At 39.2% G+C, this 26,589-nt stretch overlaps 2 protein-coding genes across 4 annotated transcripts in view; both read right to left on the reverse strand.

The window, feature by feature from the left end:
* Nucleotides 1-8,687: 8,687 nt before the first annotated feature.
* The window catches only part of Potefam2 (POTE ankyrin domain family member 2), a 204,488-nt gene continuing 186,586 nt past the window's right edge, over nt 8,688-26,589 (reverse strand). Inside the window, exon 18 of one of the 3 annotated variants that reach the window (XM_087601106.1) lies at nt 8,688-10,153. The gene's annotated coding sequence lies outside the window, so the exon portion shown is untranslated. The remainder of the gene's footprint in view (nt 10,154-26,589) is intronic. The other 2 variants (XM_087601111.1, XM_087601109.1) reach the window with 2 other exon arrangements.
* LOC148007694 (vomeronasal type-2 receptor 116-like) lies at nt 9,976-10,896 on the reverse strand. The gene has a single exon (XM_087603602.1). The coding sequence runs from the start codon at nt 10,894-10,896 to the stop codon at nt 9,976-9,978; it is 921 nt and encodes a 306-aa protein (XP_087459728.1).

Raw genomic sequence — 26,589 nt, forward strand, 5'->3', positions numbered from 1 at the left:
GCATGTTGGAGTCAAGATGTTTCTGGGTATGGGTCACCAGATCAGCCACATATTGTATTGTTAACACCATTCTTTTCTATAAAGTAGCAGATCTAATAATGTGGGTCTTTTTTATCTTTATTAACTTGAGTATTTATTTTCATTTCAAATGTTATTCCCTTTCCCGGTTTCCAGGCAAACATCCCCCTAACCCCTTCCCCTACCCCTCTTTATGGGTGTTCCCCTCCCCATCCTCCACCCATTACCACCCTCCCCCCAACAATCACTTTCACTAGGTGTTCAGTCTTGGCAGGACCAAGACTGGTGCTATAACTAGGCTATTCATTGCTACCTATGAGGTTGGAGCCCAGGGTCAGACCATGAATAGTCTTTGGGTAGTGGCTTGGTCCCTGGAAGCTCTGCTTGGTTGGCATTGTTGTTCATGTGGGGTTTCGAGCTCCTTCAAGCTCTTCCAGTCCATTCTCTGATTCCTTCAACAGGGGTCCCATTCCCAGTTCAGTGGTTTGCTGCTGGCATTCGCCACTGTATTTGCTGTATTCTGGCTGTGTCTCTCAGGAGAGATCTACATCTGGTTCCTGTCTGCCTGCACTTCTTTGCTTCATCCAACTTACCTAGTTTGGTGGCTGTATAAGTATGGGCCACATGTGGGGCAGGCTCTGAATGGGTGATCCTTCTGCCTCTGTTCTAAACTTTGCCTCCCTATTCCCTGCCAAGGGTATTCTTGTTCCCCTTCTAAAGAAGGAGTGAAGCATTCGCATTTTGCTCATGGTTCTTGGGTTTCATGTGTTCTTTGCATCTAGGGTAATTCAAGCATTTGGGCTAATAGCCACTTATCAATGAGTGCATACCATGTGTGTTTTTCTGTGAATAGGTTACTTCACTCAGGATGATATTTTCCAGTTCCATCCATTTACCTGTGAATTACATAAAGTCATTGTTTTTGATAGCTGAGTAATATTCCATTGTATAGATGTACCACATTTTCTGAATCCATTCCTCTATTGAAGGGCATCTGGGTTCTTTCCAGCTTCTGGCTATTATAAATAATGCTGCTATGAACATAGTGGAGCATGTGTCTTTGTTATATGTTGGGGCATCTTTTGGGTATATGCCCAAGAGAGGTATAGCTGGGTCCTCAGGTAGTTCAATGTCCAATTTTCTGAGGAACCTCCAGACTGATTTCCAGAATGGCTGTACCAGTCTGCAATCCCACCAACAATGGAGGAGTGTTCCTCTTTCTCCACATCCTAGCCAGCATTTGCTGTCACCTGAGTTTTAGATCTTAACAATTCTCACTTGTGTGAGGTGAAATCTCAGGGTTGTTTTGATTTGCATTTCCCTTATGAATAAAGATGTTGAACATTTCTTTTTGTGTGTGTGTGTGTGTGTATGTGTGTTTTCTAACACAATTTTTTTATTAACTTGAGTATTTTTTATTTACATTTCAAATGTTATTCCCTTTCCCGGTTTCTGGGCAAACATCCCCCTAACCCCTTCCCCTACCCCTCTTAATGGGTGTTCCCCTCTCTATCCTCCCCCCATTACCACCCTCCCCCCAACAATTACATTCACTTGGGGTTCAGTCTTGGCAGGACCAAGGGCTTCCCCTTCCACTGGTGCTCTTACTGGGCCATTTATTGCTACCTATGAGGTTGGAGCCCAGGGTCAGTCCATGTATAGTCTTTGGGTAGTGGTTTAGTCCCTGGAAGCTCTGGTTGGTTGGAATTGTTGTTCGTATGGGGTCTCGAACCCCTTCAAGCTCTTTCAGTCCTTTCTCTGATTCCTTCAACAGGGGTCCCATTCTCAGTTCAGTGGTTTGCTGCTAGCATTCCCCTATGTATTTGCTGTATTCTTGCTGCGTCTCTCAGGAGAGATCTACATCTGGTTCCTGTTGGCCTGCACTTCTTTGCTTCATCCATCTTGTCTAATTGGGTGGCTGTATATGTATGGGCCACATGTGGGACAGGTCCTGAATAGGTGTTCCTTCTGCCTCTGTTCTGAACTTTGCCTCCCTATTCCCTGCCAAGGGTATTCTTGTTCCCCTTTTAAAGAAGGAGTGAAGCATTCACATTTTGATCATCTGTCTTGAGTTTCATGTGTTCTGTGCATCTAGGGCAATTCAAGCATTTGGGCAAATAGCTACTTATCAATGAGTGCATACCATGTGTGTTCTTCTGTGATTGGGTTACCTCACCCAGGATGATATTTTCCAGATCCATCGATTTGCCTATGAATTTCATAAAGGCATTGTTTTTGATAGCTGAGTAATATTCCATTGTGTAGATGTACCACATTTTCTGTATCCATTCCTCTGTTGAAGGGCATCTGGGTTCTTTCCAGCTTCTGGCTATTATAAATAAGGCTACTATGAACATAGTGGAGCACCTGTCTTTTTTATATGTTGGGGCATCTTTTGGGTATATGCCCAAGAGATGTATAGCTAGATCCTCAGGTAGTTCAATGTCCAGTTTTCTGAGGAACTTCCAGACTGATTTCCAGAATGGTTGTATCAGTCTGCAATCCCACCAACAGTGGAGGAGTTTTACTCTTTCTCCACATCCTCGCCAGCATTTGCTGTCACCTGAGTTTTTGATCTTAGCCATTCTCACTGGTGTGAGGTGAAATCTCAGGGTTGTTTTGATTTGCATTTCCCTTATGACTAAAGATGTTGAACATTTCTTTAGGTGTTTCTCAGCCATTCGGCATTCCTCAGCTGTGAATTCTTTGTTTAGCTCTGAACCACATTTTTAATAGGGTTATTTGTCTCCCTGTGGTCTAACTTCTTGAGTTTTTTATATTTTGGATATAAGGCTTCTAACTGTTGTAGGAATGGTAAAGATCTTTTCCCAATCTGTTTGTTGCCGTTTTGTCCTAACCACAGTGTCCTTTGCCTTACAGAAGCTTTGCAGTTTTGTGAGATCCCATTTGTCGATTCTTGATCTTAGAGCATAAGCCATTGGTGTTTTGTTCAGGAAATTTTTTCCAGTGCCCATTTGTTTGAGTTGCTTCTCCACTTTTTCTCCTATTAGTTTGAATGTATCTGGTTTGATGTGAAAGTCCTCGATCCACTTGGACTTAAGCTTTGTACAGGGTGATAAGCATGGATCTATCTGCATGCTTCTACATGTTGACCTCCAGTTGAACCAGCACCATTTGCTGAAAATGCTACCTTTTTTCCATTGGATGGTTTTGGCTCCTTTGTCAAAAATGAAGTGACCATAGGTGTGTGGGTTCATTTCTGGGTCTTCAATTCTATTCCATTGGTCTATCTGTCTGTCATTGTACCAATACCATGCAGTTTTTATCACTATTGCTCTGTAATACTGCTTGAGTTCAGGGATAGTGATTCCACCAGAAGTCCTTCTATTGTTGAGGATAGTTTAAACTATCCTGGGTTTTGTGCTATTCCAGATGAATTTGCAAATTGTTCTGTCTAACTCTTTGAAGAATTGGATTGGTATTTTGATGGGGATTGCATTGAATCTGTATATTGCTTTTGGTAAAATGGCAATTTTTACTATATTATTCCTGCCAATCCATGATCTTGGGAGATCTTTCCATCTTCTGAGGTCTTCTTCAATTTCTTTCTTCACAGGCTTGAAGTTCTTATTGTACAGATCTTTTACTTGCTTAGTTAAAGTCACACCGAGGTATTTTATATTATTTGGGATTATTATGAAGAGTGTCATTTCATTAATTTCTTTCTCGGCTTGTTTCTCTTTTGTGTAGAGGAAGGCTACTGATTCATTTGAGTTATTTTTATACCCAGCCATTTTGCTGAAGGGGTTTATCAGGTTTAGTAGTTCTCTGGTGAAACTTTTGGGATCACTTTAATATACTATTATATCATCTGCAAATAGTGATATTTTGATTTCTTCTTTTCCAATATGTATCCCCTTGATCTCCTTTTGTTGTCTGATTGCTCTGGCTAGAACTTCAAGAACTATATTGAATAAGTAGGGAGAGAGTGGGCAACCTTGTCTAGTCTCTGATTTTAGTGGGATTGTTTCAAGTTTCCCTCCGTTTAGTTTAATATTAGCTAGTGGTTTGCTGTATATGGCTTTTACTATGTTTAGGTATGGGCCTTGAATTCCTATTCTTTCCAGGACTTTTATCATGAAGGGGTGCTGAATTTTGTCAAATGATTTCTCAGCGTCTAATGACATGATCATGTGGTTTGTCCTTTCAGTTTGTTTATATAATCGATTCCGTTGCTGGTTTTTCATATATTGAACCATCCCTGCATGCCTGGGGTGAAGCCTACTTGATCATGATGGATGATTGTTTTGATTTGTTCCTGGTTTCAGTTTGCCAGAATTTTATTGAGTATTTTTGTGTCAATATTCATAAGGGAAATTTATCTGAAGTTCTCTTTCTTTGTTGGTTCTTTGTGTGGTTTAGGTATAAGAGTAATTGTGGCTTCATAGAAGGAATTCGGTAGTGCTCCTTCTGTTTCAATATTGTGGAATAGTTTGGATAGTATTAGTATGAGGTCTTCTAAGAAGGTATGATAAACCTGTCTGGACCTGGGCTCTTTTTGGTTGGGAGACCTTTAATGACTGCTTCTCTTTTGTTAGGAGTTATGGAGTTATTTAAATGGTTTATCTGTTCCTGATTTAACTTCGGTACCTGGTATCTGTCCAGGAAATTGTCCATTTCCTGCAGATTTTCAAGTTTTGTTGAATATAGGCTTTTGTAATAGGATCTGATGATTTTTTGAATTTCCTCTGAATCTGTAGTTATGTCTCCCTTTTCATTTCTGATTTTGGTAATTTGGACACACTCTCTGTGTCCTCTCATTGGTCTGGCCAAGGGCTTATCTATCTTGTTGATTTTCTCAAAGATCCAACCTTTGGTTCTGTTGATTCTTTGTATGGTCCTTTTTGTTTCTACTTGGCTGATTTCAGCTCCATGTTTGATTATTTCCTGCCTTCTACTCCTCCTTGGTGTATTTCCTTTTTGTCCTAGAGCTTTTAGGTATGCTGTCAAGCTTCTGATATATGTTCTCACCTGTTTCTTTCTGCAGGCATTCAGAGCTATGAGTTTTCCTCTTAGCACAGCTTTCATTGTGTCCCATAGGTTTGTGTATGTTGTACCTTCGTTTTCATTAAATTCTAAGAAGTCTTTAACTTCTTTATTTCTTCCTTGAGCAGATTGTCATTGAGTAGAGCATTCTTCAACTTCCATGTATATGTGCGGGTTCTTCCCTTATTGTTATTGAAGACCAGCTTTAGCCCGTCATTGTCTGATAGGATGCATGGGATTATTTCTATCTTTCTGTATCTGTTGAGGCCTGTTTTATGACCTATTATAAGGTCAGTTTTGGAGAAAGTACCATGAGGTGGTGAGAAGAAGTTGCATTCTTTTGTTTTAGTTTAGAATGTTCTATAAATGTCTGTTAATTCCATTTGGTTCATGACTTCTCTGATTCTATGTATGTCTCTGTTTAGTTTCTGTTTCCATGATCTGTCCTTTGATGAGAGTGGGGTGTTGAAATCTCCTACAATTATTGTGTGAGGTGTAGTGTGTACTTTGAGCTTTAGTAAGGTTTCTTTTATGCATGTAGGTGCCCTTGTATTTGGAGTATAGATATTTAGGATTGAGAGTTCATCTTGTTGTATTTTTCTTTGATGAATATGAAGTGTCCTTAACTTTTTTGATAACTTTTATTTGAAAATCGATTTTATTCGATATTAGAATGGCTACTCCAGCTTGCTTCTTCAGACCATTTGCTTGGAAAGTTGTTTTCCAGCTTTCACTCTGAGGTAGTGTCTGTCTTTGTCTCTGAGGTGTGTTTCCTGTATGCAGCAGAATTCAGGGTCCTCATTGCATATCCAGTTTGTTAATCTATGTCTTTTTATTGGGGAGTTGAGACCACTGATGTTGAAAGATATTAAGGAATAGTGATTGTTGCTTCCTGTTATATTCATATTTGGATGTGAGATTATGTTTGCTTGCCTTTTTTCTCTTTGTTTTGTTGCAAAACAATTTGTTTCTTGCTTTTTCTAGGGTGTAGCTTGTTCCTTATGTTGGGCTTTACCATTTATTATCCTTTGTAGCGCTGGATTTGTAGAAAGATATTGTGTAAATTTGGTTTTGTCATGGAATATCTTGGTTTCTCCATCTATGTTAATTGAGATTTTTGCAGGATACAGTAACCTGGGCTGGCATTTATGTTCTCTTAGGGTCTGTATGACATCTGTCCAGTATCTTCTGGCTTTCACAGTCTCTGGCGAGAAGTCTGGTGTGATTCTGATAGGTCTGCCTTTATATGTTACTTGATCTTTTTCCCTAACTACTTTTAATATTCTTTTGTTATTTTGTGTATTTGGTTTTTTGACTATTATGTGACGGGAGGATTTTCTTTTCTGGTCCAATCTATTTGGAGTTCTTTAGGCTTCTTGTATATTCATGGGCATCTCTTTCTTTAGGTTAGGGAAGTTGTCTTCTATGATTTTGTTGAACATATTTCCTGGTCCTTTGAGCTTGGAGTCTTCACTCTCTTCTATACCTATTATCCTTAGGTTTGATCTTCTCATTGGGTCCTGGATTTCCTGTATGTTTTGGACCAGTAGCTTTTTCTGTTTTACATTATCTTTGACCGTTGTGTCAATGATTTCTATGTAATCTTCTGCTCCTGAGATTCTCTCTTCTATCTCTTGTATTCTGTTGATGATGCTTGTATCTGTGGCTCCTTGTCTCTTCCATTGGTTTTCAATATACAGGGTTGTTTCCCTTTGTGATTTATTTATTACTTCTATTTCCATTTTTAATTCATTCACCGGTTTGATTTTGTTTTCCTGGAATTCTTTCAGGGATTTTTGTGATTCCTCTCTATAGGCTTCTACTTGTTTATTTATATTTTCCTGCATTTCTCTAAGGGAGTTCTTCATGTCTTTCTTGAAGTCCTCCAGCATTATGATCAAATGTGTTTTAAAATCACAATCTTGCTTTTCTGGTGTGTTTAGATATTCAGTGTTTGCTTTCGTGGGAGAATTGGGTTCCGATGGTGCCATGTAGTCTTTGTTTCTGTTGCTTGGGTTCCTGTGCTTGCCTCTCGCCATCAGGTTGTCTCTGGTGTTACCTTGTTCTCCTATTTCTGACAGTGGCTAGACCTTCCTATAGGCCTTTGTGTCAGGAGTGCTGTAGACCTGTTTTCCTGTTTTCTTTCAGCCAGTTGTGGGATCAGAGTGTTCTGGTTTCAGGCGTGTAGTTTTTCCTTCCTACTGGTCTTCAGCTGTTCCTGTGGGACTGTGTCCTGAGTCCACCAGGCAGGTCACTTGGAGCAGAAAATTTGGTCTTACCTGTGGTCCCATGGCTCAAGTTGCTCATGGGGGGCTGCTTTTGAGCTCTCTGTGAGGCCTCAACCAGGAGGGCCTGCCCTGCCTTTTCCTGGAGCCCCCATGCACCGGGGTCCCAGATGGCATTAGGTGTTCTCCTCTGGAGTCTGTAATGTGGGCAGAGTGTAGTCTCTTCCGGTCTCCCAAGCGTGCCTGCGCCTCTGAAGGTTTAGCTCTCCCTCCCACGTGATTTGGGTCCATGTGGGACTTTCTTACAATGTGTAACATACACTTACCATGCCTAACAAGTTTTACTAATATCATCTCAAATGTGATATCACCATTTCTGGAATTTCAGTAATAGTTATTTTTATCACAATGTCCTTTAAGGAAACCAATGGCTTCCTTTAAATGGTCAGGTTCTTTTTTAATCATGAATTAAGATTTTCAACTCTTACCAAATTGTAGATTATTTGGTACTGCATCCATGGAATGTTTCATTACCAACACAAATATTTTCCAAGAGAATATCAAAACATGCTTATAGCATATATGAGTACTAAGTGTTACATATTTTCAAGGCCACATAATAATTTTTATCTTACATTTTCTTTTAAAATATAACTAAACTAAACCTAATTTAAATTTTTATTCTTTGATCAGTGCTCCTTTTGGCCCTCTTTTAAATTTATTCTTAGTTACTTTGGACATGTAGAAAACAGGAACTCTCCTTTCACACAATATATTAGACTGTCTATGTTATCTATCCTTCAGAAGTAAATCAATGGGGGTATCTCTGGTGACTAGCTTGAGGCCTGGTTCTTGGGAGACTTTTATATGCAGGGTCCATGGGAGGGACCCTAGCTTATATTGTTCCCTTTGGAGAATATAAAGTCTGAAATGGCTATTTCCTATAGCCAAGCAGGAATTCTGCAGGAAGAAGAGAAACATCAATCTACCCTTAAACCATCCTTCATTTTTTTTCTTTTGTACAACATGTTCAGGGTTAAAGATGGAGCAAAGAATGAGGGAATAGTCAACCAATGAGTGCCCTAGCCTGAGAAAAATTCCATGTAAGAGTTTATAACATGGACTTCTCACTGATATTCTGCTGTGTTTAAAAACAAAAACCTAGCATAACTACCTCCTGAGAGGCTTCATCTAACCGAGGATGAATCCGGTTGCAGAGACCAACAGTCAAACATCAGGCAATGCTTGAGAAATTTTGTGGAAAAATCTGGGACAGATTATTATCGTTGTTGTTGTTATTATTAATAATTACTATTAATAAAGAATTTTATAATAGCTCAATATTTCAGCAGAAAACTTTATGAAAGATCTATGTTCATTACTTTAATACTGGTAATTCAATTTCAAAATAAATGACAGATGTATTGTAGTCTAGACAACATTTTAAATTTCTTTTATTTTGATCATTTGGTAAATTAATCAATGCCACAAACCAATTCCATTTTGCATTTCCCTATGCAACTTTCCCCATATTTCAACATTTCCCCTTCCAACTTATTGGCTTTGTTTTTGATAACTAAGTATGTTCAGTTAGTGATGTCAAATTGTAAATAGATTTAGGGCCATTTACTAGAGAATGCAGATCCTAACATAAACAGCATCCTCAAAATAGAATAAGTTTTTCTCCCATAGGCACACTATACTGACTATAGCTTATAGTACACTGGGGGAGCCCCAAAATATATCTAATGGAATGTCAGGGTTTACACTTTTTGATCTTGTGGAGATTGTTGAGTAATCAGAATTTCAAGAACTGCATCATATTTTAATGATAGCACTTCACAATATTCCTTAGTTGCTGGTTATTACTTCCTTCTGCCTCTTCTTATACCATAATGTTTCCTAAACCTTGATGATGAGCAGATTTGGTTAGCTGTTCTATTTAAGTTGAACTAGCAAGTATGATATTCTCTATAATTTAAATCATTATGCATTTTTGAATTGACAGCTGTGTACTATGTAATAAGATATAAATAACCTTTTATATCTAAGTTCGAGAGAAGCCTATGTGTTAGGTTTTAAACCTAAATATTTAGAAATATATTTAATGTTATGACCACTCAGCAAAATAACAACATATTGTGATTCGTTATGTTACACCATCACTCATGTGTTTTTCAACAGTATTACAATGTAAATCCTGAAATACATTCCTGTTAAAGAGCCTTCAAATTAAAAAGAAAAGCAGTTATTAATAGCATAAGATCATTGTACTTATCATGCCAAGTACTGAAAATTCATCTCACATGGAAAATTATTTAAGTACTTTTTGTAAAATATTTGCAGTTCTAGATCAATATAAAGGGTTTCATTATTACTGCCTATCTATACATACCATTCACTTGGCAATATTTTTTCTGGAATGTAATAATATCACAAAAACTGTAGTGGTAGTGTATACCAAATGAAATAATTTGTAAATCCAAGAGCCAATTTTCAGATACCATACAATTCAATAATAAAAGTTAAGCAACATTAAAGAATTAAAGTGCCTAATTATATAGTTTGTTCCAATAAAATGAGTTCAAGGCTCATATATTAAAACTTTATTATTTAGCTTATTTTCTATATTTTTCCATGGTAGAAACCTTATATTTTGATATAATACTTAATGAGAAGCCAGCTTTCTGATGATGTAGATGTGATTGATATACTGCATAAGCAGTTAAATTTTATTAATATTTTCAGATTTCGCAAGTGTTTTTCTGAACTTGTAAAAAGAATGTATCTGTGGTCTTAACAGAATAATATAGCACTTTGGAGAAAAGATGCAAAGAAGCAGTCCTGCCCTTGAGGCCAAGATGCAGAAGATCTCCACAGCAACCATAGCCTTGCCCTTGGAGCTGTAATAGACAGAGAGGAAAGTGATCCAGACGCTGCAGAATACCAACATGCTAAATGTCAGGAGCTTGGACTCATTGAATGTATCAGGCAGATTCCTGGCCAGGAAAGCTACCGTGAAACTTGCTAGAGCAATAAAGCCCATGTATCCCAGGACACAGTAGAAGGCAATCACTGAAACTTTGTTGCAAACAATGATAATGTGGCCATGTACCAGGTGTACATCACCATCAACAAAGGGAGGTGAAATTCTCAGCCAAATTACACAGATTATCAGTTGGATCGTGGTGCATATAGGAATGATGTAGTTAGGAGCCCCTGACACAAGCATCCCCATTAGCCTTCTTCCTGGAACAGTGGCCTTGAACGCCAGTACTACAGTAATTGTCTTGGTCAAGACAGTTGAGGCAGCCACAGTGAACACAATGGCAAATGTCTGCTGCAGAATGCAGCTGACCACACTGGGATGACCAATGTAGAGCAAGGAACAGATAAAACAAAATATGAGGGAAATGAGTAGGACATAGCTGAGAGTTTGGTTATTGACCTTGACTATAGGAGTTTCTCGGTGTTTCACGAAGACACAGAGTACAACAAATGTAAGAACAGAGAAGAACAGAGCCAAGCCAGCCAGAGCCATTCCCAAGGACTCTACATAATCAAGAAAGGTCACAGCTCTTTTGAGACAGTGAGTTTGATCGGTGTTGGCATACTGATCCTCGGGACACTTTATACATTGATCCATGTCTAATATAGGAAGTGAAGTATATCAGATCAAATTATTCTTCTTAATCATAGGATACATTAAATTAATGCAATGGAAAACCATAACTAAATTAGACATACATCATGTAGTATACTGAAATTTAAACGTGGAAGCTGATAGCAATTTCCAGTACTTATAAATTAATGCAAGTTTTTGGTAACATTTATCTTATATACTCAAGTGGTATGTAATATTTTCCAAAAAACATACTGTTACATAATATTCAGGTTTATATAATAATGTACCTTGGATTGATCATTCATGGAAATACAGTTTTGTCATTCATAATTTTGTATTTTATGCATAACTAGAACTTAGAAGAAACTATTTACTTGTACCTTATGATCTATTTGTCAGAAAAATGTTTTGTCCCATATATGGTCTCAAGTGGCTCTTTAGATATATAAACTCCAACACTCCATGTCTTAGAATATAGCATACAGCAAACACTGCTTAATTTTTATACTATCTAAATATGTTTTAATACAAGTTCTTAAACACACAACAAAGAATGTTGTTTACCATACATTATGTAAATTTATTAATGGAAAAGACACATAACACTAGACAAAGTAATAGCTGTAAAACTTCCGAGATTTGGAGTTCAGGCAAACTCAATCAATTCCTCACTAAGTCTAGAAAACTACTAATGAAGGGGTATAAAGATCATAAGAGCTAAATAATCAGAATTTTATGTGAGACTCTATTTCCAAGGAATTTTGCAAGCAGCATATATAAAAATCTCAGCAAATTGCCTGCTTAAACATAAATTGAATGGCCTTCTGGTCTGTACTTGTTCTGGGTCAGATTGGCATTTTTAAACCCCTCTCACAGTAAGCTTGTCTCTCAGGAGATCTGCTGCAGCCAGAGCCATAGAACTCCCAGGAGACCTGCTGCAACCCAGGGAAATAGGAGGTAAGATTCAGATAAACCCAAGCCAGCTAACACCAGAGATAACCAGATGGTGAGAGGCAAGGGCAAGATCAAAAGCAATAGAAGCCAATATATTTTGACACCAACTGATGCCAAAAAGCACATATTAAAAGGAGTCTTGTATAGCTGTCCCATGAGAGGCTCTGCTAGCACCTGACCAATCTAGATGCAGATGCTCACAGCCAACTATCAGATTGAGCAAGTGGATTCCAATGGAAAAGCTAGGGGATGGACCAAAGGAGCTGAACAGGATTGCTACCCCATAGAGAGAACAACAATATTAGCTAACTGTACCCCATAGAGCTGGCAGAGAATAAATCATGAAATCAAAGTGTACATTTGGAGGAACCCATAGCTGAAGCTGGATATGTAGCAGATAACTGCCTTATCTGACATCAATGGGAGGGGAGGCCCTTTGTCTTGTGGGGGCTTGGTACCAAAGTTTTGGGGGATGCTAGGCCAGTGAGGCTGGAATGGTTGGATAGGTTGGGAGTACCCTTATAGTGGTGGGTGAAGGGGGGATGGAATGGAGGGTTTGCAGAATAGAAACGAAGAAGGGGAACAACATTTGAAATGTAAATAGATAAAATAAGCAATGTAAAAGAAATGTTGAACATTCTTATTCATCAGGGAAATGCAAATAAAAATGACCCTGACTTTCTTCATTATTCCAATGATAATGGCTAAGATACAAAACTCAGGTGACTACATGCTCGCAAAGATGTCAAGAAAGAGAAGACTCCTCCATTACTGGTTTGATTGCAAACTGGTACAACCACTCAGGAGATTGATCTGGAGATTCCTCAGAAAATTTGAAATATTTCTGCCAGACCCAACTGCACCACTCGTGGACCTATACTCAAATATTCCCCACCATACCAGAGGGACCCAAACTCCACGATGTTCATAGCAGTTTTATTCATAATAGCTAGAATCTGCAAACAATCCTGATATCTCTCACAGGAATAATGGATACAGAAAATGTGGTTCATTTACACAATGAAAACTAAACTAGTATTAAGAAAGAGGACATGAGATTTGCAGGTAAAAGGATGTAACTGGAAAATATCATTCTGAGTGATCTCACCAAGACCCCAAAGTGCATTCATGATGTGTACTCAGGAAAACTGAATATTAGCCAAAATATACAGTATTCCTAAGATCAAGTCTCTGAGTTGCTAATTGCAATCTTTCCCACTGGGGCCAAGGCAAGGCAGCCCAATTAGGGGAAAAGATTCACAAATAGGAAACATAGTTGGGACAGTTCCCATTCAGATTTGGGGACTCATATGAAGATCAAGCTGCACATTTTTACATATATGTTGGGGTACTGCATTCAGTCCAAACATGCTCTTGGATTTGTGGTTCAATCTCAAGTGCTCCCAAGGATCCAGGTTATTTGACACTGTTGTAGAGTTTCAGTCATCTCCAAGGACCCAAATACTTCAACCAACTTTTCCATAAGACATTCTGAGCTCGTTTCAATGTACAGCTGAGGCCAGCTGTTCCTGTTTCATTTGGCTGCTGGGTAGACACTCTCAGAGGACATTTATGCAAGGCTCACATGGGCAAGCATGGCTGAGTATAAGTAATTGTGTCAGGGATTGTTACTAGTCATTTTTATGGGTCTCAAGTTGGACTAGTTATTGGCTGGTCATTCCTTTATTCGCTGATCTATTTTTTCCCTGTATTTCTCATAGATAGGACCAATTTTGGGTGAAAAGATTTAAGAGTGGTTGATATTCTTATCTCTCACTGAATATCCTACCTGTCTACAGAAGTTGGTCACTTCAGACTCCATATACTCATTGATAAGAGTCTCAACTAAAGCCACCCCCTATGATCATTGGTAGTGTCCTGTGTCCCAGGTCTCTGGCATACCTTGCCAGCTTCCAATTTTCACTGAATCTCTGACCCATTGGCCCTCTCTCATGTCTCCACACTTAATGCTCAACCCCTTTATTTGTCCTTTCTTTCTGCTCTCCCCACCCCCAGCATTTTCCCTCCATTTACCATCCTACACTTTTTGCCTAACATCCACTTACAAGTGAGTACATTCAATAAACATCCCAAAGTGTGGTTTAACTCACTCATGGTGATATTTTCTAATTCCATCTATTTTCCTGAAATATTCATGTTGTTCTTTTTTTTAATAGCTGCATAGTATTCTATTGTGTAAATGAACCACATATGCTGTATCCATTCTACCATTGAGGGACATGTGGGTAGTTTCTAATTACCACTTATTATCAATAACACTGCCATGAACATAGTGGAGCATATTTCCTTGTGGTATGGTAGAGAATTAATCTGATGTATACCCACAAGTGGGTATAGTTGGGTCTTCATGTAAAATAATTTTCAATTTTCCTGAGGAGTCACCAGATTATGCAGAGAGGTTGTACCATTTTGCATTCTCACCAAACCTGCCCACAGAAACCTGATCTCCTAAGCCCAGAAGAGGGAGCCCACTTTTTTTCATTGACTATCCAAAAAGAGAGCTAGAAAACTAGTATACTCCAGGAGCACATAGGGCATGGGAACTGCAAAGAAGCCTGGGACAAGACACTTTCAGTCTACATCTACATCCAGAGCTAAGGCTGTCCCTAAGACCTATGGACCTAAAACCTGCCTGCAGAAAGACTGCCAGGAGCACTCTCAATCCCAAAACCACAGTTGGGAGCCAAATTTCATCTCACTTACTGTCCAAGGAAAGACCCAAGAGGAGCATGCAAGACACAGGAATTTCAGTGTGGCCTGGGAAAGGACCCTTCAGGTCTCCAGCTGTGTTCAGAGGTAAGGTGGTCTAGTCCCAAGCACTCTGGACCCAAAATATGCCCACACAGAGCTCGTCTCACAGGACAGCTCTCACTCCTAAGATTGCAGGCTCAGAGACTCAGAGGCTCAGAGGCTCAAATTCTCAGAGGCTCCCAGGCTCCCAGGCTCCCAGGCTCCCAGGCTCTCAGGCTCACAGGCTCACAGGCTCACAGGCTCACAGGCTCACAGGCTCACAGGCTCACAGGCTCATGGGAGAGACAAGGTCCAATCAGAGATTACAAGAACAAAAAGGTCAGCAATAACCCAATGGAGAAAGGAAAGAAAGAACCTAAGGAATAGAAACCAAGACTATTTGGCATCATCAAAACCCAATTCTCCAACCACAACAAACATTAGACATCTCCACACACTGGAAAAGTAAGACTTGAGTTTTAAAAACACATGTCCTGTTGATGATAGGGGACTTTAAGAAGGATATAAATAACACCCTTAAAAATACATGAGAACACAGGTAAACAAGCAGAATCCCTTAAAGAGGAAACACAAAAAAAATCCCTTAAGGAGCTACAGGAAAACACCAACAAACAGGTAAAGGATTGAACAAAACCAGTCAATATCTAAAAATGGAAATAGAAGCAATAAGGAAATCACAAAGGAAGACATACCTGGAGATAGAAAACCTAGGAAAGTGTTTAGGAGTCATAGACACAAGCATCACCAATAGAATACAAGAGATAGAAGAGAGAATGTCAGGAGTAGAAGATACCATAAAAAGCATTGACACAATAGTCAAAGAAAATGCAAAAAGCAAAAAGCTCCTATTCCAAAACATCCAGGAAATTCGGAGCAAAATGAGAAGACCAAACCTAAGGATAATAGGTTAAAAAGGAGAAAGAATTCCCAACTTAAAAGGCTTGTAAATATCTTCAACAAAATTATAAATAAACTTCCCTAACCTAAAAAATGAGATGCCCATGAACATTCAAAAATCCTGCAGAACTCCAAAAAGTTTGGACTGGAAAATAATTTCTTCTCATAACATACTAGTCAAAATACCAAATACACAAAGGAAAGAATATTAAAACCAGTAATAGAAAATGGTCAAGTAACATATAAAGGCAGACCTATCAGAAATATACAAGATTTCTCCAAAGAGATTATGAAGACTAGAAGATCTTGGACATATGTCATATAGGCCCTAATAGAACACAAATGCCTGTCCAGGCCACTATATCCAGCAAAACTGTCAATGATCATAGATGAAGAAACCAAAATATTTCAAGAAAAAAAGGAATTCACACAATATCTTCATACAAATCCAGTCCTACAAAAAGGACTCCCACACAAGCAGGGAAACTACATACTAAGAAAAGGCAGAAAAGTAATCTTCTCGCAACAAAGCCAAAAGAAGATAGCAACACAAACATAATTCCACCTATAACAACAAAAATAACAGGAAACAACAACCAATATTCCTTGATATCTATTAACATCGATAGATTCAATTCTCCAATAAAAAGACACAGACTAACAAACTGGAAACGTAAACAGGACCCAGCATTTTGCTGCATACAGGAAATTCATCTTGGTGATAAAGACAGACTCTACCTAAGAGTAAATGCCTGTAAATTTTTTTCAACCAAATGGTCTCAAGAAAGAAGCTGGAATAGCCAATCTAATATCGAGTAAAATTGACTTTCAACCAAAAGTTATCAAAAAAGGATACATTGTATACATAAACGGAAAAAAATCTACTGAGATGAACAATCAATTCTGAACATCTATGCTCCAAATATAAGGGGCACCCACATTTATAAAAGAAACTTTACTGAAGCTCAAAGCACACATTGTACCTCAAATAATAATAGTGGGAGACTTCAACACCACACTCTTTAATGGACAGATCATGGAAACAGAAACTGAACATAGACTTAGAGAAACTAACAGAAGTTATGAACCAAATTTACTTAATAGATATTTATAGAACATTGCATTCTAAAACAAAGAATATACCTTCTTCTCAGCACCTCATGGTACTTTCACAAAATTTGACCATATTATTGGTCAAAAACTAACAACAAACAAAGAATCAATGAAACCAGGAGCTTTTTCTTTGCGAAAATCAACAAGATAGATGAATCGTTAGCCAGAATAACAAGAGGGCCCAGAGACAGAATAGAAATTACCAAAATGAGAAATGAAAAGGGAGACCTAACAGAAACTGAGGAAATTAAAAAAAAATCAGATCTTCCTAATAAGTTCTATCCCAACTAAACTTGAACATCTGGGGGAATCGGGCAATTTTCTAGACAGATACAATGTACGAAAGTTAAAATCACCATCAGATAACCGTTTATACTCTGATAAAACCTAAAGGAATAGAAGCATTCATTAAAAGACTCATAGCGGAGACACCGCTGGAACCTGAAGGAAACAGACCGGATAAACAGTTCTCTGCACCCAAATCCCGTGGGAGGGAGAGCTAAACCTTCAGAGAGGCAGACAAGCCTGGGAAACCAGAAGAGACTGCTCTCTGTACACACATCTCGGACGCCAGAGGAAAACACCAAAGGCCATCTGGAATCCTGGTGCACTGAAGCTCCCGGAAGGGGCGGCACATATCTTCCTGGTTGCTGCCGCCACAGAGAGCCCGTGGGCAGCACACCGCGAGCAAACTTGAGCCTCGGGACCACAGGTAAAACCAACTTGTCTGCTGCAAGAAAGCTGCCTGGTGAAATCGGGACACACAGAGGCAGAATTCCTCTAGGACCGGGCACATCCTGTGTTTACCGGAAGTCCCACACCCGCGGATCCCGTGGGCTCTCCTGAGGCTGCAGAGCAGAAGAGACCACCAACACTGCCCACCCCTGCCCACATCCCTGGCCCAAGAGGAAACTGTATAAGGCCTCTGGGCTGCCATGGGGGAGGGCCCAGGAGCGGCAGGACCCCTGCCTGAGACACCACCAGAACCTGAAGGAAACAGACCGGATAAACAGTTCTCTGCACCCAAATCCCGTGGGAGGGAGAGCTAAACCTTCAGAGAGGAAGACAAGCCTCTGGAACCCTGGTGCACTGAAGCTCCCAGAAGGGGCGGCACGGGTCTTCCTGGTTGCTGCCGCCGCAAAGAGCCCGTGGGCAGCACCCTGCGAGTGAACTTGAGCCTTGGGACAACAGGTAAGACCAACTTGTATGCTGCAAGTGACCTGCCTGGTGAACTCAAGACACAGGGCCACAGGAACAGCTGAAGACCTGTACAGAGGAAAAACTACACGCACGAAAGCAGAACGCTCTGTCCCCATAACTGGCTGAAAGAAAACAGTAAAACAGGTCTACAGCACTCCTGACACACAGGCTTATAGGGACAGTCTAGCCACTGTCAGAAATAGCAGAACAAAGTAACACTAGAGATAATCTGATGGCGAGAGGCAAGCTCAGGAACCCAAGCAACAGAAACCAAGACTACATGGCATCATCGGAGCCCAATTCTCCCACCAAAACAAACATGGAATGTCCAAACACACCAGAAAAGCAAGATCTAGTTTCAAAATCATATTTGATCATGATGCTGGAGGACTTCAAGAAAGACGTGAAGAACTCCCTTAGAGAAACACAGGAAAACATTAATAAACAAGTAGAAGCCTACAGAGAGGAATCACAAAAATGCCTGAAAGAATTCCAGGAAAACATAAATAAACAAGTAGAAACCCATAGAGAGGAGTCACAAAAATCCCTGAAAGAATTCCAGGAAAACACAATCAAACAGTTGAAGGAATTAAAAATGGAAATAGAAGCAATCAAGAAAGAACACATGGAAACAACCCTGGATATAGAAAACCAAAAGAAGAGACAAGGAGCTGTAGATACAAGCTTCACCAACAGAATACAAGAGATAGAAGAGAGAATCTAAGGAGCAGAAGATTCCATAGAAATTATTGACTCATCTGTCAAAGATAATGTAAAGCGGGAAAAAGCTACTGGTCCAAAACATACAGGAAATCCAGGACTCAATGAGAAGATCAAACCTAAGGATAATAGGTATAAAAGAGAGTGAAGACTCCCAGCTCAAAGGACCAGTAAATATCTTCAACAAAATCATAGAAGAAAACTTCCCTAACCTAAAAAAAAAAAAAAAAGAGATACCCATAGGCATACAAGAAGCCTACAGAACTCCAAATAGATTGGACCAGAAAAGAAACACCTACCATCACATAATAGTCAAAACACCAAATGCACAAAATAAAGAATATTAAAAGCAGTAAGGGAAAAAGGTCAAGTAACATATAAAGGCAGACCTATCAGAATCACACCAGACTTCTCGCCAGAAACTATGAAGGCCAGAAGATCTTGGACTGATGTCATACAGACACTAAGAGAACACAAATGCCAGCCCAGGTTACTGTATCCTGCAAAACTCTCAATTAACATAGATGGAGAAACCAAGATATTCCATGACAAAACCAAATTTACACAATATCTTTCTTCAAATCCAGCACTACAAAGGATAATAAATGGTAAAGCCCAACATAAGGAGGCAAGCTATACCCTAGAAGAAGCAAGAAACTAATCGTCTTGGCAACAAAACAAAGAGAATGAAAGCACACAAACATAACCTCACATCCAAATATGAATATAACGGGAAGCAATAATCACTATTCCTTAATATCTCTCAACATCAATGGCCTCAACTCCCCAATAAAAAGACATAGATTAACAAACTGGATACGCAACGAGGACCCTGCATTCTGCTGCCTACAGAAAACACACCTCAGAGACAAAGACAGACACTACCTCAGAGTGAAAGGCTGGAAAACAACTTTCCAAGCAAATGGTCAGAAGAAGCAAGCTGGAGTAGCCATTCTAATATCAAATAAAATCAATTTTCAACTAAAAGTCAGCAAAAAAGATAAGGAAGGACACATCATATTCATCAAAGGAAAAATCCACCAAGATGAACTCTCAATCCTAACTATCTATGCCCCAAATACAAGGGCACATACATATGTAAAAGAAACGTTACTAAAGGTCAAAACACACATTGCAACTCACACAATAATAGTGGGAGATTTCAACACCCCACTCTCATCAATGGACAGATCATGGAAACAGAAATTAAACAGAGATGTAGACAGACTAAGAGAAGTCATGAGCCAAATGGACTTAATGGATATTTAAAGAACATTCTATCCTAAAGCAAAAGGATATACCTTCTTCTCAGCTCCTCATGGTACTTTCTCCAAAATTGGCCATATAATTGGTCAAAAAACGGGCCTCAACAGGTACAGAAAGATAGAAATAATCCCATGCGTGCTATCGGACCACCACGGCCTAAAACTGGTCTTCAATAACAATCAAGGAAGAATGCCCACATATACTTGGAAATTGAACAATGCTCTACTCAATGATAACCTGGTCAAGGACGAAATAAAGAAAAAAATTAAAAACTTTTTAGAATTTAATGAAAATGAAGGTACAACATACCCAAACTTATGGGACACAATGAAAGCTGTGCTAAGAGGAAAACTCATAGCGCTGTGTGCCTGCAGAAAGAAACAGGAAAGAGCATATGTGAGCAGCTTGACAGCACACCTAAAAGCTCTAGAACAAAAAGAAGCAAATACACCCAGGAGGAGTAGAAGGCAGGAAATAATCAAACTCAGAGCTGAAATCAACCAAGTGAAACAAAAAGGACCATAGAAAGAATCAACAGAACCAAAAGTTGGTTCTTTGAGAAAATCAACAAGATAGATAAACCCTTAGCCAGACTAACGAGAGGACACAGAGAGTGCGTCCAAATTAACAAAATCAAAAATGAAAAGGGAGACATAACAACAGATTGAGAGGAAATTTAAAAAATCATCAGATCTTACTACAAAAACCTATATTCAACAAAACTTGAAAATCAGCAGGAAATGGACAATTTCCTAGACAGATACCAGGTACCGAAGTTAAATCAGGAACAGATAAACCAGTTAAACAACCCCATAACTCCTAAGGAAATAGAAGCAGTCATTAAAGGTCTCCCAACCAAAAAGAGTCCAGGTCCAGATGGGTTTAGTGCAGAATTCTATCAAACCTTCATAGAAGACCTCATAGCAATATTATCCAAACTATTCCACAAAATTGAAACAGATGGATCACTACCGAATACCTTCTACGAAGCCACAATTACTCTTACACCTAAACCACACAAAGACACAACAAAGACAGAGAACTTCATACCAATTTCCCTTATGAATATCGACGCAAAAATACTCAACAAAATTTTGGCAAACCGAATCCAAGAGCACATCAGAACAATCATCCACCATGACCAAGTAGGCTTCATCCCAGGCATGCAGGGATGGTTTAATATACGGAAAACCATCAACGTGATCCATTATATAAACAAACTGAAAGAACAAAACCACATGATCATTTCATTAGACGCTGAGAAAGCATTTGACAAAATTTAACACCCCTTCATGATAAAAGTCCTGGAAAGAATAGGAATTCAGGGCCCATACCTGAACATAGTAAAAGCCATATACAGCAAACCAGTTGCTAACATTAAACTAAATGGAGAGAAACTTGAAGCAATCCCACTAAAATCAGGGACTAGACAAGGCTTCCCACTCTCTCCCTACTTATTCAATATAGTTCTTGAAGTTCTAGCCAGAGCAATCAGACAACAAAAGGAGGTCAAGGGGATACAGATCGGAAAAGAAGAAGTCAAAATATCACTATTTGCAGATGATATGATAGTATATTTAAGTGATCTCAAAAGTTCCACCAGAGAACTACTAAAGCTGATAAACAACCTCAACAAAGTGGCTGGGTACAAAATTAACTCAAATAAATCAGTTGCCTTCCTCTATACAAAAGAGAAACAAGCCGAGAAAGAAATTAGGGAAACGACACCCTTCATAATAGACCCAAATAATATAAAGTACCTCGGTGTGACTTTAACAAAGCAAGTAAAAGATCTGTACAATAAGAACTTCAAGACACTGAAGAAGGAAATTGAAGAAGACCTCAGAAGATGGAAAGATCTCCCATGCTCATGGATTGGCAGGATTAATATAGTAAAAATGGCCATTTTACCAAAAGCAATCTACAGATTCAATACAATCCCCATCAAAATACCAATCCAATTCTTCAAAGAGTTAGACAGAACAATTTGCAAATTCATCTGGAATAACAAAAAACCCAGGATAGCTAAAGCTATCCTCAACAATAAAAGGACTTCAGGGGGAATCACTATCCCTGAACTCAAGCAGTATTACAGAGCAATAGTGATAAAAACTGCATAGTATTGGTAAAGAGACAGGCAGATAGACCAATGGAATAGAATTGAAGACCCAGAAATGAACCCACACACCTATGGGCACTTGATTTTTGACAAAGGAGCCAAAACCATCAAATGGAAAAAAGATAGCATTTTCAGCAAATGGTGCTGGTTCAACTGGAGGGCAACATGTAGAAGAATGCAGATCCATCCATGCTTATCACCCTGTACAAAGCTTAAGTCCAAGTGGATCAAGGACCTCCACATCAAACCAGACACACTCAACCTAATAGAAGAAAAACTAGGGAAGCATCTGGAACACATGGGCACTGGAAAAAATTTCCTAAACAAAACACCAATGGCTTACGCTCTAAGATCATTATCTTTGACTGTTGAGTCGATGATTTCTATGGAATCTTCTGCTCCTGAGAATCTCTCTTCTATCTCTTTTATTCTGTTGGTGATGCTTGTACACCTCCTTGTCTCTTCCTTTGGTTTTCTATATCCAGGGTTGTTTCCATGTGTTCTTTCTTGATTGCTTTTATTTCCATTTTTAATTCCTTCAACTGTTTGATTGTGTTTTCCTGGAATTCTTTTAGGGATTTTTGTGATTCCTCTCTATAGGCTTCTACTTGTTTATTTATGTTTTCCTGTGTTTCTCTAAGGGAGTTCTTCATGTCTTTCTTGAAGTCCTCCAGCATCATGATCAAATATTATTTTGAAACTAGATCTTGCTTTTCTGGTGTGTTTGGATATTCTGTGTTTGCTTTAGTGGGAGAATTGGTCTCCGATGATGCCATGTAGTCTTGGTTTCTGTTGCTTGGGTTCCTGTGCTTGCCTCTCGCCATCAGATTATCTCTAGTGTTACTTTGTTCTGCTATTTCTGACAGTGGCTAGACTGTCCTATGAGCCTGTGTGTCAGGAGTGTTGTAGACCTGTTTTCCTGTTTTCTTTCTGCCATTTATGGGGACAGAGTGTTCTGCTTTCAGGCGTATAGTTTTTTCTATCTATAGGTCTTCAACTGTTCCTGTGGGCCTGTGTCTTGAGTTAACCAGGCAGGTCACTTGGAGCTGGAAGGTTTGTCTTACCTGTGGTCCCACGGCTCACGTTTGCTCGTGGGGTGTTGCTTATGAGCTCTCCGTGGCAGCAGCAATGAGGAAGATCCTGGCCACCTTCTCCGGGAGCTTCCATGCACCAGCGTTCCAGATGGCGTTTGGTGTTTCCCTCTGGAGTCAGAAATGTGGGCAGAGTCTAGTCTCTTCTGGTTTCCCAGGCCTGTCTGCCTCTCTGAAGGTTTCGCTCTCCCTCCCACGGGATTTGGGTGGAGAGAACTGTTTATCCGGTTGGTCCCTTCAGATTCGGGCGGTGTCTCAAACGCAGCAGATTTCCTTCTCCTGTGCCCTTATCCAAGGGAACCCAGATGCTGTATACAGTTTCCTCTTGGGCCAGGGATGTGGGGAGGGTTGGGTAGTGTTGGTGTTCTCTTCCGCTCTGCAGTCTCAGGAGTGTCCACCTGTCTCGGAGGTGAGCTCTCTCTCCCATGGGGTTTGGCAGTAGTGAGCTGGAGGCAGGGAGCACGAGATTCTAAATATTTCTTTAGGTGTTTCTCAGCTGTTTGTCCTTCCTCAGCTGTGAATTATTTGTTTAGCTCTGAATCCCATTTTAATAGGGTTATTTGTCTCCCTGCAGTCTAAGTTCTTGAGTTCTTTGTATATTTTGGATATAAGCCCTCTATCTGTTGTAGGATTGGTAAAGATATTTTCCCAATCTGTTGGTTGCCGTTTTGTCCTAACCACAGTGTCCTTTGCCTTACAGATGCTTTGCAGTTTTATGAGATCCCATTTGTCAATTCTTGATCTTAGAGCATAAGCCATTGGTGTTTTGTTCAGGAAATTATTTCCAGTGCCCATGTGTTCGAGATGCTGCCCTAGGTTTTCTTCTATTAGTTTGAGTGTATCTGGTTTGGTGTGGAGGTCCTTGATCCACTTGGACTTAAGCTTTGTACAGGGTGATAAGCATGCATTGATCTGCATTCTTCTACATTTTGACCTCCAATTGGACCAGCACCATTTGCTGAAAATGCTATCTTTTTTCCATTGGATAGTTTTGGCTCCTTTGTCAAAAGTCAAGTGCCCATATGTGCGTGGGTTCATTTCTGGGTCTTCAATTCTGTTCCATTGTTCTGTCTGTCTGTGTCTGTACCAATACCAGGCAGTTTTTATGACTCTTGCTCTGTAATACTGCTTGAGTTCAGGGACAGTGATTCCCCGTGAAGTCCTTTTATCGTTGAGGACAGTTTTAGCTATCCTGGGTTTTTGGTTATACCAGATGAATTTGCAAATTGTTCTGTCTAACTCTTTGAAGAATTGGATTGGTATTTTGATGGGGATTGCATTGAATCTGTAGATTGCTTTTGGTAAAATGGCCATTTTTACTACATTAAAATCCTGCCAATCCATGAGCATGGGAGATCTTTCCATCTTCTGAGGTCTTCTTCAATTTCCTTCTTCAGTGTCTTGAAGTTCTTATTGTACAAATCTTTTATTTGCTTGGTTAAAGTTACACCGAGGTACTTTATATTATTTGGGTCTATTATAAAGGGTGTCGTTTCCCTAATGTCTTTCTCAGCTTGTTTCTCTTTTGTGTAGAGGAAGGCTACAGATTTATTTGAGTTAATTTTATACCCAGCCACTTTGCTGAAGTTGTTTATCAGCTTTAGTAGTTCTCTGGTGGAACTTTTTGGGTCACTTAAATATACTATCATATCATCTGCAAATAGTGATATTTTGACTTCTTCTTTTCCAATCTGTATCCCCTTGACCTCCTTTTGTTGTCTGATTGCTCTGGCTAGAACTTCAAGAACTATTTTGAATAAGTAGGGAGAGAGTGGTCAGCCTTGTCTAGTCCCTGATTTTAGTGGGATTGCTTCAACTTTCTCTCCATTTAGTTTAATGTTAGAAACTGGTTTGCTGTATAGGGCTTCTACTATGTTTAGGTATGGGCCTTGAATTCCTATTCTTTTCAGGACTTTTATCATGAAGGGGTGTTGAATTTTGTCAAATGCTTTCTCAGCATCTAATGAAATGATCATGTGGCTTTGATCTTTCAGTTTGTTTATATAATGGATCATGTTGATGGTTTTCCGTATATTAAACCATCCCTGCATGCCTGGGATGAAGCCTACTTGATCATGGTGGATGATTGTTTTGATGTGCTCTTGGATTGGGTTTGCCAGAATTTTATTGAGTATTTTTGCGTCGATATTCATAAGGGAAATTGGTCTGAAGTCCTCTTTCTTTGTTGGGTCTTTGTGTGGTTTAGGTATAAGAGTAATTGTGGCTTCATAGAAGGAATTCGGTAGTGATCCATCTGTTTCAATTTTGTGGAATATTTTGGATAGTATTGGTATGAGGTCTTCTATGAAGGTCTGATAGAATTCTGCACTAAACCTGTCTGGAGTGGGCTCTTTTTGGTTGGGAGACCTTTAATGACTGCTTCTATTTCCTTAGGAGTTATGGGGTTGTTTAACTGGTTTATCTGTTCCTGATTTAACTTTGGCACCTGTTATCTGTATAGGAAATTGTCCATTTCCTGCAGATTTTCAAGTTTTGTTGAATATAGGCTTTTATAGTAAGATCTGATGATTCTTTGAATTTCCTCTGAATCTGTAGTTATGTCTCCCTTTTCATTTCTGATTTTGTGAATTTGGACACACTCTCTGTGTCCTCTCGTTTGTCCGGCTAAGGGTTTATCTACCTTGTTGATTTTCTCAAAACACCAACTTTTGGTTCTGTTGATTCTTTCTATGGTCCTTTTTGATTCTACTTGGTTGATTTCAGCTCTGAGGCTGATTATTTCCTGTCTTCTACTCCTCCTGGGTGTATTTGCTTCTTTTTGTTCTAGAGCTATTAGGTGTGCTGTCAAGCTGTTGACATATGCTCTCTCCTGTTTCTTTCTGAAGGCACTCAGCGCTATGAGTTTTCCTCTTAGCACAGCTTTCATTGTGTCCCCTAAGTTTGGGTATGTTGTACCTTCATTTTCATTAAATTCTAAAAAGTCTTTAATTTCTTTCTTTATTTCTTCCTTAACCAGATTATCATTGAGTAGAGCATTGTTCATTTTCCACGTATATGTGGGCATTCTTCCCTTATTGTTATTGAATACCAGTTTTAGGCCGCGGTGGTCCAACAGCATGTGTGGGATTATTTCTATCTTTCTGTACCTGTTGAGGCCCGTTTTTTTGACCAATTATTCGGTCAATTTTGGAGAAAGTACCATGAGGAGCTGAGAAGAATGTAATCCTTTTGCTTTAGGATAGAATGTTCTATAAATATCTGTTAAGTCCATTTGGCTCATGACTTCTCATAGTCTGTCTACGTCTCTGTTTAATTTCTGTTTCCCTGATCTGTCCATTGATGAGAGTGGGGTGTTGAAATCTCCTACTATTATTGTGTGAGATGCAATGTGTGTTTTGAGCTTTAGTAAGATTTCTTTTACGTATGTAGGTGCCCTTGCATATGGGCATAGATATTTAAGATTGAGAGTTCATCTTGGAGGATTTTTCCTTTGATGAATGTGATGTGTCCTTCCTTATCTTTTTTGATGAGTTTTAGTTGAAAATTGATTTTATTTGATATTAGAATGGCTACTCCAGCTTGCTTCTTCCTACCATTTGCTTGGAAAGTTGTTTTCCAGCC

Source organism: Rattus norvegicus, chromosome 1 (assembly GCF_021556685.1).
Source record: "Rattus norvegicus strain SHRSP/BbbUtx chromosome 1, alternate assembly SHRSP_T2T, whole genome shotgun sequence".
In the NCBI taxonomy this organism is placed as follows: Eukaryota; Metazoa; Chordata; class Mammalia; order Rodentia; family Muridae; genus Rattus; species Rattus norvegicus.